The sequence below is a fragment of the Meles meles genome, chromosome 14, assembly GCF_922984935.1.
Source record: "Meles meles chromosome 14, mMelMel3.1 paternal haplotype, whole genome shotgun sequence".
NCBI classification, from domain to species: domain Eukaryota; kingdom Metazoa; phylum Chordata; class Mammalia; order Carnivora; family Mustelidae; genus Meles; species Meles meles.
In genome coordinates this window covers 9076521-9092317 of record NC_060079.1, presented here as the reverse complement: position 1 = coordinate 9092317, position 15797 = coordinate 9076521, and the positions used below count along the sequence as shown (strand labels likewise).

General features: G+C 42.5%; 1 protein-coding gene across 4 annotated transcripts in view; it reads left to right on the top strand.

The window, feature by feature from the left end:
• The window catches only part of USP12 (ubiquitin specific peptidase 12), a 161379-nt gene extending 153401 nt beyond the window's left edge, over window positions 1-7978 (top strand). For all 4 annotated transcript variants that reach the window (XM_045978535.1, XM_045978536.1, XM_045978533.1 and 1 more), the window contains 3 exons: window positions 705-902; window positions 3378-3456; window positions 4785-7978. In XM_045978535.1, the coding sequence (XP_045834491.1) occupies window positions 705-902; window positions 3378-3456; window positions 4785-4886 (379 nt within the window). In that variant the 3' untranslated portion in view covers window positions 4887-7978. The remainder of the gene's footprint in view (window positions 1-704; window positions 903-3377; window positions 3457-4784) is intronic.
• The last annotated feature ends 7819 nt before the right edge of the window (window positions 7979-15797 follow it).

Here is a 15797-nt window from a genome sequence, read left to right as displayed (position 1 = left end):
CAGAGGATGAAGTACAAGTGCAGAGGTCGTGCCAGGGAGAAATGGCACTGAAGGACATACTGAGGATTGTCTAGAATGTGGAAGATGGCCAGTTGTTTTACAGTTAAAAACTTAGCTCCTAAGTCTGCAGGTCATTTAACTCCCGTTCTAGAATACATGCAGTCCTCACTCTTCATCTGGAGCTGTTTACCTCCGGCAAACACCTTTCACAGAATGGTCTTTAGTAACGCTTTTGTCACTGCGCCTGTTCTCCACCCGTTAGTGAGTCAGACAGACCGATGGAACCAGCAGCTCTCGGTCTCCGCGCACATCCAGAGGAGTCAGCAGCTGTGAGGAACTGCTTTTCCTCCACCCGTCGTATCGGCCTCCCGTGCAGTTAGCCCGATCCTGGGGGCCTGTATTTCAGAATACGGATTTCTGAACAAAGGACTGAGGCCAGTCCATCTGTTTTGAAGCTGTATGGAGGACAAAGTCCTGTTACGTTGTTTGGTGATGGTGGGTGGGGTGGGATCGTCGCAAGACATTCAGAATGTTGCTTCGCCAATGTAAAAATAATGGGTAGGAATACGCAAAAGTGGCCGGTGCTGGGCTACTCACACTTTCCGTGACCTGTTTGCTAATGGAATCAGAAAGTTTGAGAGTTCTTTTAAAGACATGGTCCGAATGCCTTTCCTGAAATTTTGTTTCCGTGTTTATTTGAATAGGATGAAAGTTAAAAAACTGCCCATGATTCTGGCTCTGCACCTGAAGAGGTTTAAATACATGGATCAGCTTCATCGATACACAAAACTGTCTTACCGGGTAGTGTTTCCTTTAGAACTTCGTCTGTTTAACACGTCGGGTGATGCGACCAATCCTGACAGAATGTACGACCTTGTCGCCGTGGTGGTTCACTGTGGAAGGTAACTGCAGCCGTGGGCCGCGCGGGTCGGGGTCTCTGTCCGTGGGGCAGGCGTGCAGGATGTTCTGTGCCCGCCGGGGCTTCGTATGGTATCCCCTGAATGTCCACGTTCCGGTGATAGAGGGGATGCAAATCACTCAGCTGCTGCACCTGTGCTCTTGGCAGTAACCACACCCTTACAGTACCTTTTCACATCCCAACTTACCTGTGCCGTAGCCTCTTCAGATTTGGGCACAGTTCGTAGGTTTCACTCTGCTTAGATGATGCTGGGGTTCCTGGAATTGCTCTACTCACAAGACCGTGAGCTCTGAGATTCCTGGTCACAGCTGGGCTCCCTCCCCAACTCCTTATTCCTCTTCTCTCACTGCAATTCCCCTGCCTTCTTCCCCTCCTGGCCTCCTCAGACCTCTCTGAAAGCGGCCCTGGGTGCCTTTCTCATCCAGCCCTGCTCCATTTGTTGCCACGCCTCTGTGTTCACCAGCTGCTGGATGCGTCCTGCCCGCCGTAACTCACTGCTCAGTACCGGCGTGTGTTTATCAGTTTGGAAGGCTGTCTCCGTTAACAGAACAGGCACTTCTTAAAACAGAAAGTGATCTGCCCATTAATAACAGATTAAGAACTTTTTCAAATCTTATTTTCTACTTACCAGATTTATTCGTAGTTACGTTTCATATGAGAGTGCAAAGGGTTTACTTTCCCCGCATCCTTGGCACGGACAGTGTTCATTGCTAGCAAGCCTGTGCCTGCCCAGCTCCTGCGGTCTCGCTCCCGCGTGTCTGGCATCTAGTAGATTTCTGACAGGTGCTTGCGGACTTCGTGTGTATGATCCTTTCAGCCCGTCTCAGGGCCCAGCTCCACTGTAACCAACTTCCTCAGCCCTCCTCCTCCCGGCTGCCCCCTCTCCTGCGTGAGGCCTATAGGTTACACTACCCCTGCAACTCCGCTTTTATATCGTATGGGGCCCCGTATGGAGTTCTTGGAGGGTTCTCTCCTGTACTCATGGTGTCCTCAGGCCAGGAGGATATGGGTGCCTTTCTGACCCCCACAGCGACCAGCAGTTATTAGCACTTATGATGCATTCATACCATATTGCACTGAGCATGTCTTGTGTTCAGAATGCACGTCCCTAAGCCATGGCTCTCATAGGGTGAAGTTTATCAGCCTTTCTTCTCTTACTAGTTTCTGTAGTGAACATTTGTCTTTGGTCCTTCAGACTGCCTCTTTGCAGGAGGAAAAGGCTGCTACCCTTTTCAGTCTCACACCCAGGGGTCCTCAGCCCACCCGCCTCCTTTCCTCTCTGGCTCTGTTCCTCAGCCTTTCTGAGATTTTTTCTTTAGTTCACCACCTTAAAAAATTAAAAAAAAAAAATTCTTACCCTCTCACTATAAAACACAAGACTCTAGAATCCTGTAAGAATGGGGAAGTATTTTTTTTTTTAAGTTTTTTCTAGTATTAAAAACCTTTTTTAAAAAAGGTTCTGAGGTATTTTCTTCTGTGGAGAAAGAGCAGTACTCTTGTTTTTGTCATTTTGTCACCTGAGGTACTCATCTCACCTAACAATCAGAGGAGCCAAGGCAGGGCCACATGGGAGGGTTCTTATTCTATTATCTGATGTTGCTATTCACCATAAACAGTACTTTGTGTTGAAAATTATCTCAAATTCTATAATATAATTGTAATAGAATTATACCTTAAAGAATTATATAGAAGCTTTTATAATGAGTCACACTTAAACTGTGAGGTTAAAATCTTTACCAAGTCCTTTATAAAGCAAAGGATTTTTTTTGGGAAAAAAAAAAAAATCCCACCTGCATTTTAATGCATTTCTAGATTTCTTTATTCCAGATTTGTTTAAAATGAGCTGCAGAGGCAATTCTAAGAATTACAATGACTAAGGTCCAGGTACTTAAAAATAGCACTAATAATACTAGCAAAATGCCATTTGTTTTTAAAGAAGTTTCTAGGGTCAAGCTTGATTCCAGAACTACAGATGTGATATCTGTTTTTTTAGGCATCATATGGTATTTTTCCTCAAGAGAAAAACTATGGCCAAGGGAATAAAACTTAAGAAAAAATTCTACATATGTTCTGTAGTTTAACTCAGGGGGCTCTGACCCTCGATCCTCTATCTCTCCCAAATGCTAAAAAATATATTAAAATTTTCAGAGATGCATATTTGAAATTTATTTTAAACATTATAATTAAAAAATTATTACAAAGACAACAAAAATTTTAATAGCATAGCTTTATGTAAATAAAATGCTGGTTATAGCTCTCAAAGTAGAGTACTAATTATTTGATTATAAAATTGAATGTCAGTTCACATCAGTGTAGCTTGATATTTTGGGGAGGATTAGATAAGGAGTATTTTCATCGGTTTCAGTTATTCTCCTTTATAGAACATGACGTCGAGGGCGTAGAAGAGGGGTATTAATAAACATTGTATACAATTAACTTCTCTTTCTCTTTGTTTTAGTGGTCCCAATCGAGGACATTATATTGCAATAGTTAAGAGTCATGATTTTTGGTTATTGTTTGATGACGACATTGTAGAAGTAAGTAGTTCCTGAATTTCTTATTTTTCTTCAAAGTTGTGTGTGTATTTTATTCTTCTGTTTTTTTCTCCCAGCCTCTCATTCATATGACAGATGATGAATATTGGATAAATGTCGGTTTTCAGATTGTAGTCGGATTCCTACTTCTTACTCCCCGATAGCCAACCCCAACGCTTGAATGGTCAGGTGACCTTCAAAATGCATAGATTAAAACGAAAAGCTTTCCACAAGAAAACTAATTTTAAAAAATCTTTCATTGTCTAAAAAAAAAATGATTGAGCTATAATACACGTACAGAAAGTATATGGATCTTAAGCAGCACTTGAATTTTTTTTTTAAAGATTTTATTTATTTTATTTGACAGAGATCACAAGTAGGCGGAAAGGCAGGCAGAGAGAGAGGAGGAAACAGGCTCCCTGCTGAGCAGAGAGCCCGATGCGGGGCTCGATCCCAGGACCCTGAGATCATGACCTGAGCCGAAGGCAGAGGCTTTAACCCACTGAGCCACCCAGGCCCCAGCACTTGAATTTTTTATGTGTGGGTTTGCACACACATGTATGTATGTGCACATACACACTCTGTAACCACTCTCCAGATCAAGGGAGAGTACTTCTGTAACACCCTTTGATGAGCCCCCTTATTATCCTCTTCCCTCTCACTCCCCACCGTCCTCTGAACCCACTATTGATGACTTATCATTATGATTAGTTTCGCCTCTGTTTGACTATAAATGGACTCCTCCAGTGTGACTTCTTTTGTATCTAGCAGTTCATTCTTGCTGCCTATAGTAGTGCTTCTTTTTTATTGCTCTGTAATTTCTCATTGTAAGAATATAACAAGTTAGAAATTTGCCTTTTTATCCCTTCCCGACTATTATCAATAAAACTGCCTCGATCACCCCTATCTAATGCTGGACGTACGCACTCATTTTTCTTGGGTAATTGTTAGGTAGGACCATAAGAAATTGCCATTTTCCTAGGTTACAAATGATTGGGAATTGGTGGTTTCATATGGGTCAGGTAATTCTGTTCCCTAGGAATAAACTTGCTGGATCGAAGGGTAGTTGTATGTTCAGCCTTACAAGATAATGCTAAACATTTCCCCAAGGTCTCCATTCCATTCTGTCTTCCTGCCAGCTACGTGTGGGAGCCCTGTTTGCGGCACATTCTCACCAATACTGGGCATGATCAGTCTTTTTAACTTAAGCCATTCTCGGGCAGGGCTCTTCTATAAACAAGAACATGAGAGGCACGATTCTAAGAAATGTGGAAGACTTTACTGGACTGTAGAGCTCATTTCTGCACTAATATTTCCATTTTGCCTCACAGAAAATAGATGCACAAGCTATTGAAGAATTCTACGGGTTGACATCAGATATCTCAAAGAACTCAGAGTCTGGTTACATCCTTTTCTATCAGTCTCGGGACTGAGCGGGACCGTGATGAAGAGATACTTTCTGCCTCATTTCTTCTCTGGTTATTTTGGAAAGGATTAAGCACTGATTTTTCAAGACAAGAGAAATGCAGGACGCTCAGGGGGCAGTAGCACACTTTGCACACAATAAAGCAAAGACTGTGGATTAACACGCTCTTCCTATCATGGTAGTTGGTTTATTTGCTCAGGTATCATGCTGTCCGTGCAGTTCCAACAACAAGGAGGTGAAATCAGAGATAGCAGCTCCTCTTGTAAAACAGCCTTCCAGTAACTGACATGCGTTTCTCTTCATTAATTGCACCAGTAATGGTTTGGACTCCTTGGGGGTGCAGTAGAAAGACTAGGAATCCGTGCTAGGTCGTATTGATCATTTAAGGAGATCACACTGAACACACTGCGTAAATTTGCCCGTGCTGAAGCCACACAGAAGGAACATTCGGTGGTCTTTTCAAGTGTAAACCAGAACTGCATTTGGGCCCAACACTTGCGGTTGCCTTCCTGATGTCAGAACTCAGATCACTAGAATATCCAGTGTCGGGAAGGCAAATACGTTTTGCTTCTCTGAAGAAGCTTATAATAATATACAGTATATGTATATGTAGGGAACAATTGGTCAAAAGTGGCTTTTTGTTTCCCCAAGGGGAAAGACTGGCTTTGTAATTATAATTTTTTTTCTTATTTATTTTACTGAAAGCTGGTAGAGTCTTAAGTATTTTGTGAAGTGCCCATGATTCTGTCAGTAAATTTGAACATATTTTTATTAGTTTTTGTCAGTTTAACTAGTCCTTTTGTTTGTTTCTATTTTGAAGGTGAATTTTAAACTCTATTTTCAAGTCGTAGGATACCTTAAGAAAAATTTGCGACGAGAGGAGGTAAATAATCTTTTTCAGGAGGAACTGATATCTCTGGCTAATATTTGTCCTTTTGTTAGAGTTTATAAATCAGTTGTTCAGCTTTAATCTCAGTACATAAAAAAAATATCAGAAACTCCCTGTCACAATTGGAACGATGAAGGAAGGTGTGGCCCCGTGGGGGCTCACCAGTCCTGAGCACTCTCACGTTCTCTGACGTTTCAAGATGAGGCCGTGCTTGGAAAATTGGTGTCGTAGCAGTTATGTTCTTTTCAAATGTCTTTACCCGGGAAAGAAGTAATCTGTCAGAACCCCAGCAACCCCGGAGGCTCGCTGCACACACCCGACGAAGAGGAAGTGTTCGTGGCACAGGCCGGGAACACACGGAGCAAGTCCTTTTCTCTTCCCCCCACCCCCGCCCTCCATCTTCACAAACCTTACTGGAAGAGTGTTCAGAGATTACACTTTGCATTTGTTAAGACTTTCTTCTGTTGGGAGTTTGAAGAAGTAATATATGTCATGTCAAATGCACGTGAACCGTGGCGGTCGACACTTTTCCATGCATCAGTAAGTTGTCTGATGGTGGCCAGTCGTAACATGCAGGAGATAATTGAATACAGAGTCCAAATCACAACGATCAGGCCTTGGATGTTCTTTAAGTCCCTTTAGGAAGTAATTTTTTTTAATTGCTGTAATTTTCTAAACTTCTTTGACTAATACTGTTGAATATGAAAAAAAAAACGAAAAACTTTTTTGTCTGCTGCTATTTATTAACATTTATTATCTGTATCTTTTAGCTCAGGAAATGACTTCACCTACTCGTTCCATGAACTGATCTTTAACAGGGTCACTTGGCTAATCGGGCTGTTTGAACAGATGTGCTGGGAGAAAATGATGTATTTTGACAAGTTGCTTTTTAAGATTATAGTTGCTAAAACTTTACGCTGGCTGGAGTGGGTTTGTACAAATTATGTAGCCTGCCCGATGACTACATTGCACAGAGAATCATGACCGAGAATGTGGGGAAGGTCACAGACATGGAAGTGGATACATTTTTTTATTTTGAGGGCTTAAACCAAATTGTCTTGGAACTCGAGGTGGTGTTTCTGCAGCGTTCAGCACAGAGAGACGTAAAGTGAGGCTGAGGCAGTCTTCACTTGAGTCAGGCCACAGCATGGATAAGAGAGATAGATGAAGTCATTTGCATAGAGGTACAGCATTGGAATACTACGCTGTGTTTGTTTCTACATTTTGCATTTTAAAAAAATACAGTAAAAGCAAGGTTAAATCTCCTACTAAAGCAAGTTCTAGCATTTTTATTGAGTTCTTTGGTAGTCACACACTGTTCACATCTACACCATGTTTCAGAGTATGATTTGTCCAGGCAGGGACTGTGGGGTGATGGTTCTTAGTTTCCTCTTTACTCTTAGTACAGCTGCGTCTACATAAAACATTTTGAAGCTTATCAGAAACTCAGTATACTTTGAGAACAAAGGGTGAGGGTTGGGGGGGGAAATGCAGGTATTTAGTAAGAAAAATGACCCATCTAGAAAGCATTGTGAGGTTGTGTGTTGGTTGACTGTGATTGAAATGAGGGGCAGGGGTAGGTGGTAAAGGGTGGCTGGTTGCTCTCTAACCATGTACATGTTTGTTGGGATGGCTGTCCCATATTTTTTGTATATTGGAATAAAAATTTCTATAAATTATTGTAACTGAAAGTAAATATTCTAAATTAAGTCTCACTGCTAAGTCCTATGGCTTCTGTCTTGGAAACTTTACCTTTAGAAGATTGCTGAAGACAGGGACCGTGAGACTTCAGGAAAAGGGAAAAAAGGACATGTGTAATATATGGGTCTTGTTGCCTCTAACCATCAGTATCGGGTTTTTTTCTTTTTGGTGATGGCAGTAGAAAGACCTCACTTTCATAACATACTACTCTTGATACTTTCTTTAAGGACACTTTTCATTAAAGATTCTCTCATGAGGTATTTAACTGGGAGCCAGGAGGCTAAGGCGCTCAGGTCCTGGCTCTTCAGTGAATTTAACTGTGTGACCTTGGGCAAGTCACTTAACCTCTCTGTGCTTCAGTCTCCCTATCTTGTAAAATGGGAGTAGTACCTACCTCACAGGGTTGTTGTGGGGATTAATTAGATATAATGTCTGTAAAGCATCTAAGGTTCTTGAAGAAGGCGCTATATAAATACAAAATAATATCTATTAAAGTTGGTTTATTTGTGCTTGTGGGCTTTTGAGTGTGTTTTTTCCTTTCTGCCTAAAATGTCTTTGCGAATTAGAAGAAGAGTTGACCCATGAACAACATGGAAGTTTGGGCTGTGTGGGTCTACTTGTAAGTGGATTTTTTTTCGATAAACGTGTACTGTGAACATAGTTTCTCTTGGGATTTTTCTTAACATTTTCTCTTTTCTAGCTTGTCAGAACACAGTATATAAAACATACACAGACTGTGTGTTAATGGCCTGCAGGTAACAGGACAACAGTAGACTCATAATAGTTAAGTTTTTGGAGAGTCAAAAGTTAGGGTTTTTTCGACTGCCTAGACACAGTGCCCCTTACCCTGGGTGGTTCCAGTTCAACTGGATACACTTGGAGAATGGCCTTACTGCTTTTGCTGCGAAGTTACTCCCTCTGTTACCCAAAGAGATTGTCCCAGAACAGCCTTCTGCACGTGTAAAACAGCACACGCAGTCACGTGCCTGTATGTGATCATGTACCTCGCGTCCATCTTTCCATAGTAGTAGCACTGTCTTTCCCCAAATCCCAAGCTTAAAGATGTAAATTTAGGATCACAGAACCTGAGAGGGGCAAATGGGTTAAAAGGCAGCATTTTAGCACTCCTTGTCCCTCCCAGTGTAGCAAAATCGGTATGGTGGGGGTATTCCCCCCATGCTGGAGTACTTGAAGCCCTGCTCCCTCCTTCTTGGGTGACGTCCTGGAAACACTCCTGTGTATCCATCTCTCTGAAGGAGCGCAGTGATGGGTGAACTAGATCGTCGCTGGGGACCTTAGATGGCATTCTCTCTTTCAAATATCCGGATCACACACCTCGTGTGGAAACTTTAATAAAGGAAATTGTACTCCCGAGAGCTCGTGAATTGTTGCAAAGCCAAGACTGCCCCTCCCTTTATTCAAGTTCCTTGGTTACCCAGTACCTGTTTCTCTTCTTTTGAAGCTTTTTTTTTAACATTTGTGCATTTGTGTTTTTCTAATTTTCTTTTTTTTTTTTTTTTTAAGATTTTATTTCTTTATTTGACAGAGATCACAGGCAGGCAGAGAGAGATGAGGAAGCAGGCTCCCCGCTGAGCAGAGAGAACCCGATGTGGGGCTCGATCCCAGGACTCTGGATCATGACCCGAGCCAAAGGCAGAGGCTTAACCCACTGAGCCACCCAGGCGCCCCTTTTTAATTTTCTTTTTTTTTTTTTTTTTAATTTATTTATTTGACAGACAAGAGATCACAAGTAGGCAGAGGCAGGCAGAGAGAGGAAGCGAAGCAGGCTTCCTGCTGAGCAGAGAGCACCATGTGGGGCTTGATCCCAGGACCCTGAGATCATGACCTGAGCGGAAGGCTGAGGCTTTAACCCACTGAGCCACCCAGGCGCCCCCCCTTTTTAATTTTCTTAAAAGATTTTATTTTTATTTGAGAAAGAGGGAGAGACTGAAAGAGACATGAGAGGGGAGGAGATCAGAGGCAGAAGCAGACTCCCCACTGAGCAAGGAGCTTAATGTGAGAATCGATCCCCGGACCCTGGGATTATGACCTGAACCAAAGGTGGTCACTTAACAAGCTGATCCACCCAGGCGCCCTTCGTTTATGTTTTCTATGATAACATACTACGTTTTTTTATTTCCAGAGTTGCTGCACTAACAACCCATCATTTGTTGGTTGATGGCATGATAGGCCGTTGGTATACTCAGCATTTTACTTTCGACCTTGACAGTGACCTCCATGGATATGTGATACCCTCATTTTACAAGAAGAAACTAAAACTCTGCAAGGTGGAGGCGTTTTCCCACAGTCACTCAGCTGGAACTTAGTAGATCCAGGTTTCAAGTAGGTAGAACTTCGTGGCCCAGCCTTCACTGTGGCATTATCGGAGTGTTTTATTGTGGAAAAAACACACGACATAGAGTTTGGTATTTTAACCATTTGGGTGTGTTTTTTTAAAGATTTTATTTATTTGACAGCACAAGGAGGGAAGACAGCAGGCACAGGAGAGGGAGAAGCAGGCTCTCTGCTAAGCAGGGAGATTGATGCAGGGCTCGATCCCAGGGCCCTGAGATCGTGACCTGAGCCGAAGGCAGACGCCTAACCAACCAGCCCCCGTTTTAACCGTTTTTAAGTGCAGCGGAGTGACATTAAGCACATTCACAACGTTATGCAACTGTCAACACCATTGATTTCTAGGATTTTTCATCTTCCCAAACAGAAACTCCGTATGCATTAAATAATACCTCCCCTCCCCTGGCCCTAGTTACGCCATTTCTGCTTTCTGTCAGACTCTGTCAGCAGACTTCGCCTGCTGTAGGTCACTCATTCAAATCCTATAATATTTGTACTTTAGTGTCTTGCTTATTGCACTTAGTGTGCTTATTGCAGTTACGTCACGTGTTTAAGCTTCATGTTGAGGAACGTGTCAGCATCTCCTTTGTTCGGACTTGGTAATAGTTCATAGAATGCACATTTTTATCCGTTCATCTCTTGGACATTTGGGTGGTAATGCTGCTATGAATACGGATGGACAAATATCTGAGTCCTTGACTTCAGCTCTTTCAAGTCTATACAAGAGATTGCTGGACCATTTAATTCTATTTTACCTTTTTTCCCCCCAAGATTTTATTTATTTGAGAGAGAGGGTAAGGGAGAGAAGGATTGAGAGAATGAATGGGTGGAGGGGGAGAGGGCAAAGCAGACACCTTGCTGAGCAGGGAGCCTGAAGCTGGACTCAATCCCAGGACCCTGCGATCATGACCTGAGCCAAAGGTAGACGCTTAATTGACTGAGCCACCCAGTGCCCCTGTTCTAGCTTTTTAAGGAACTGTTTTCCATGCTGTTTTTCTACACACCTTTACATTCCCCACCGGTGATGCCCCAGCACAGCAGTTTCTGTATATCCCTGCCAACAATTGTCTCCACTTCCCTGGAATGGTTTTGGTAGTGGCTGTCCCAACTGGTGTTGGGGATCTCACTGTGGTTTTGATTTGCCTTTCCCTGACAACAAGTGATGTTGAGCATCTTTTCATGGGCTCCCTGGCCATTTGTATAACTTCTTCGGAGAAATGTCTATTCAAGCTCTTTGTTTTTAAAATTGGGTTGTGTGTTTATAAAAATTGAATTCTTTGTAGGGGTTCTTTTTAAGTGCTGAATACTAATCCCTTTCCAGGGAGATATTTTCTCCCTTTCCTTTTCACTGTCTTATAGATCGTATCCTTTGATGCACAGGTTTTTAATTTTGATGTAGTCCAGTGGATCCGTTTTTTTTCTTTTGCCTTTGGTGCCGCATCCTAGAAATCACTACCAAATCCAGTCACAAAACTGCCCTCTGTTTTCTAGTGAAAGTTTTATTAAGAGTTTTAGCTCTTATATTTAAGTCTTTGATCTATTTTGAGTTAATTTTTAAACGTGGCATTAGGTAAGGGTCCCACATCATTGTCTTACATGTGGATATCCAGTTTATCCTGCACTACTTGTTGAAAAGACTGTTCTTTCCCCCATTGAATGATCTTAGCATTTTTTTTAAAAAGATTTTATTTATTTGACAGAGATCACAAGTAGGCAGAGAGGCAGGCAGAGAGAGGAAGGGAAGCAGGCTCCCTGCCGAGCAGAGAGCCCGATGCGGGACTCGATCCCAGGACCCTGAGATCATGACCTGAGCCGAAGGCAGCGGCTTAATCCACTGAGCCACCCAGGCGCCCCTGATCTTAGCATTTTTATCAGAAGTCGATTGGCCGTATATGTGAGTGTTTATTTGTTCCACTGATCAATATGTCTGTTCTTATGCCACTGTGACACTTTTTTTCCTGTAGTAAGTTTTAAAATCAGGAAGTATGAGGCCCCCAACTTTGTTGTTCATTTTCAAGATTGTTTTAGCTGTTCAGGCACCCGTGAAATTTCATATGAATTTTAGGACTTAAAAAAAAAAAAAGATGCAAAAGTCGCTGTTGAGATTTTGAGCGGATTGCATTGAATCTGTCTTCCTTGAAGATGTCTGTTTATTTGTGTTGCTTTCATTTCTTTTGGCAATATTTATTTATAGTTTTCAATGTATCAATCTTCACCTCCTTGGTTAAGTTTATTCCTAAGTATTTTATTGTTTTGATGGTATTCTAAATGGATTGTTAATTTTCTTTTTCGGATTGTTCATCGTTAGTGTATAGAAAAGCAACTGATTTTTGTATGTTGATTTTATATCATGCAACGTTGCTGAGTTTGTTTAGTCTGACAGTTTGGAGGGGAATCTTAGGGGTTTTCTACATCTAAGATCACAGTATTCACAAATGGAAAAATTTACTTCATTTTTTTCAAATTTGTATGTCTTTTATTTCTTATAAGGCAACAGCCTTATTGCTCTGGCTAGAACTTTCACTACTGCATTGAATCAAAGTGGTGAAATCAGACATCCTTGCCTTGTTCCTGATCTTAGAGAAAAAACTTTCAACCTTGCACCACTGAGTGTGATGTTAGCTGGGCGGTTTTCATGTGTGGCTTTCACGTTGAGGAAATTTCTTATCTGTAGTTTGAGTGTTTGTATCAAGAAAAGGTATTGGGGCGCCTGGGTGGCTCAGTGGATTAAGCCGCTGCCTTCGGCTCAGGTCATGATCTCAGGGTCTTGGGATCGAGCCCCGCATCGGGCTCTCTGCTCTGCAGGGAGCCTGCTTCCCTTCCTCTCTCTCTGCCTGCCTCTCTGCCTACTTGTGACCTCTCTCTCTGTCAAATAAATAAATAAAATCTTTAAAAAAAAAAAAAAAAAAAAAAAAAAAAAAAAGAAAAGGTATTAAGTTTTGTGAAATGAGGTTTGGTTTTTTTTTGCTTTGTTAATGTATTATAGTGATTTTCGTATGTTGAACAACCCTTGCATTTTGGGAGTAAGTCCCATATAGCCTTAGTATACAGCCCCTGTAATATGCTGCTGAATTCGCTTTGTACGTGACTTTCGCATGAATATTTTAAGGGATACTGGTCTGTAGTTTTTTGAATTATCTTTGGCTTGGGTGTCAGGGTAATGCTGGCCTTATAGAATGAGTTAGAAAGTATTCTCTCCTTTTCAACGTTTTGGGAGACTTGGAGAAGATCAAAGATTTTTGCAAATAGCCAACACTGACATGCTCACCGTGGGTCATTAAGAAAGTCGAAGGCATAGTCTTTGACCTTGAGGAATCTACCACCTAGGAAGGAGTCAAAAGAAATGACTTGCTTGGAAAGCCAGCTGTACGCTTCAGCATACACACAGCTTTACAGAACAGGTGGAGAAAAATGGAGTAGAAAGATACTGACATCCACAGAGCTGCAGTCAGACTACGAGGCCCACAGAGCCCCACAGAGAGATCAGGAAATCAAAAACAGTCAAAGGGATTGGAGATACTAAGTATAATAAGAAATTAAGAATACTAACTCCTAATACTCTTCAGTAATAGAATTTCTAAGCTTGATTCAAATACTTACTACCCCCCCCACCCCCGCCCCGAGTTCCCTAAGGAGAGTCTCTAACTTAACTCTCAGGAACTCACCCAGGCAGCTACTATGGACCTGATTCCCAAAGAAACCAGCTTATGCCATTCTGCAGCGTGTTGTTTATTATAATTCACCTAAAAAATTGGTTCCTTTCTTGAATTTCCTCACCTGTTGTCAATGATTTGCCCTTGACATGAAGACTTAATTAAAACTTCCTACCTCCCAATTGTTTTCAAATAAGCAAAATTCTGTTTGAAGATCAGAAAAAACGGTCCCACTACCCTGATTTGATGAGTCATTCCCAAATCTGGGTGATGAGCAGAACCACTGGGAAGTTGTACAGATGTTCAGATGCCAGGCATCCCCGGCGATTTTGATGCTCTGGAAGGTTCACAGGTGATTCTAGTCACCGGGGTTCGGGTCTCCCTGGGGTAGAACTCCTCTCAAGTTCAGTATCATTTTTCTGTAAGATCACTGCCAATCTGGAGTTGACCTGGAGCATTCTCAAAAAAAAAAAACAAATTACTTCAGGAACCATCATGGGAAATTGAAGGGGAGAGGATGGACACTTGTCTTTACAGCATTTGAAAGGTTGCCACTCGGAGGATGTTTTGCTGTTGTGGTTCAACGGGGAGAGAGAGGCGGAGAGGGCAGAGGCCATATTAAGTACAAGGAAAAGCCTTGTGGTTTTTCAGCAGTGAGAGCAGCCGGCAAGCCAAGAAATGAAGAGCGAAGCTTCTAATGCCACTGACTATTTGTAGGTGGGGCTCTTCGCTGGCTAGGAAGCTGTACCAGAGAACCTCGTGCTTCTTCCCGGATGAGGCAGGGAGCCAGAGGATGAGCAGCGGGCTGGATTTCATATTCCAGGGCTCATACTTAGCTCTCTGTATCCACACATAATTGGACGTAGAGGGCCATCATTTACTGGGGGCAGAATTTAGGTTGCTCTCGTGGTTAGGATGGAAAGCAGCCTGTTCCCTAGTTACTGGCTTGAAAGGAGGGAGGTGGTTTGAATAAAACATAGCAGTCTCGAGCTTTCAAATGTGGCAGTCGTAGAATTCATTTTGCCTTCCGTTGGAGCAGGCAGGACACCCTGGGCGAATCGAATGTCATAAATCCAGCACTTCCCGCTGTCTCCCCAAATACTTTCTTTTGAGGAACCTTCAGGTCCTTCGGATTTAGGGACCTCTGAATTGTGGCTGATGAGACACATTCAAAATGGACTGAGGTGTGACCCACTCCTCTTCTATGAGAGACACCCTGCTCACCCAACAAATTTGGGAAATCGCACGTTAGGTCATTAATAAGGAAAACTGCGGAAGAATAAAGTACAATCTTGATTTTACTATACTCAGCCATGTCGTTACAAAGTCTTTCTCTATCCCCTGCAGGGCCCAGAAAGAAAACCGTGAAATCATGCCGCCTGTGCACATTTTGGAACAAATGCAATGGTTGTGTTGTTTTTAACTGAAACTTCTCTTTGCCAGGAGCCTTTTCCCTTCAGGTAGAAATCATTTTCCAAACTCTGTTGATTTTCAGCTGCAGAAATGAACATTTTCTTGGTTGGAGTTCTGTGGCTAGTTTTGTTTAACCTGCCAGAGTTTTTGCATGGATTTTAAGAAAAAAAACGGAGATGCTAGAATGATGAGGAAGGTAAACTTGCAAATTACATGTCAGTGGATTAGATTATCAGATGTAATAATGGAAGCTTGAGAAAATAACTACAGGTAAACTCCTCATTTTCCCAGTGTTCCATAGATTTATCATCCTAAAAATCTTATCAGTTGTTGCACTGTGTCCAACAGATGTATTTTTAAATTCCTGTCGTGAACACAGTAGGGGCCCTGTAGTCTCTGATTTCTGTACATCATAAATGCTCCGTATACCCCATATACAGCTACTGATTAGAACTGGTGTGAAATTACATTAATTGACTGAATGCAAAGTTAGTTACAAACTGAGATCAGGTTTATGAACGCCTGCCAAAGCAGGGAGGGGTGGGGAGATTTGTACTCCCAGAAAGTGCTCCTGGCTGTGGTGTGGAAGGAGCCAGAGTGGGTGTGATATGGCCTCAGGGGGACAGGACTTGGTACCAAGTCAGCTGGCTGGGGACAAAGGAAGAGGAGTGTCAGGGAGGACTTAGCTCGCACAACTGGGAGGAGAGGAGCCTTGTGCTGGGAGCCTACGAAGAGGACCAGGCTTGGGGGTCAGATCACAGTGCTCTGTGGTATGGAGGTACCACAATTTTACAAGCATTTGCTCTGAATAGGCCGACATTGCCAGGCAGCATGGTCAGGCCCGGCCAAGGAAGCGAAATTCCTGTGCTCAGGCTGTACCCCATGTGCCCCACGTCCAAAGCTGTGACTT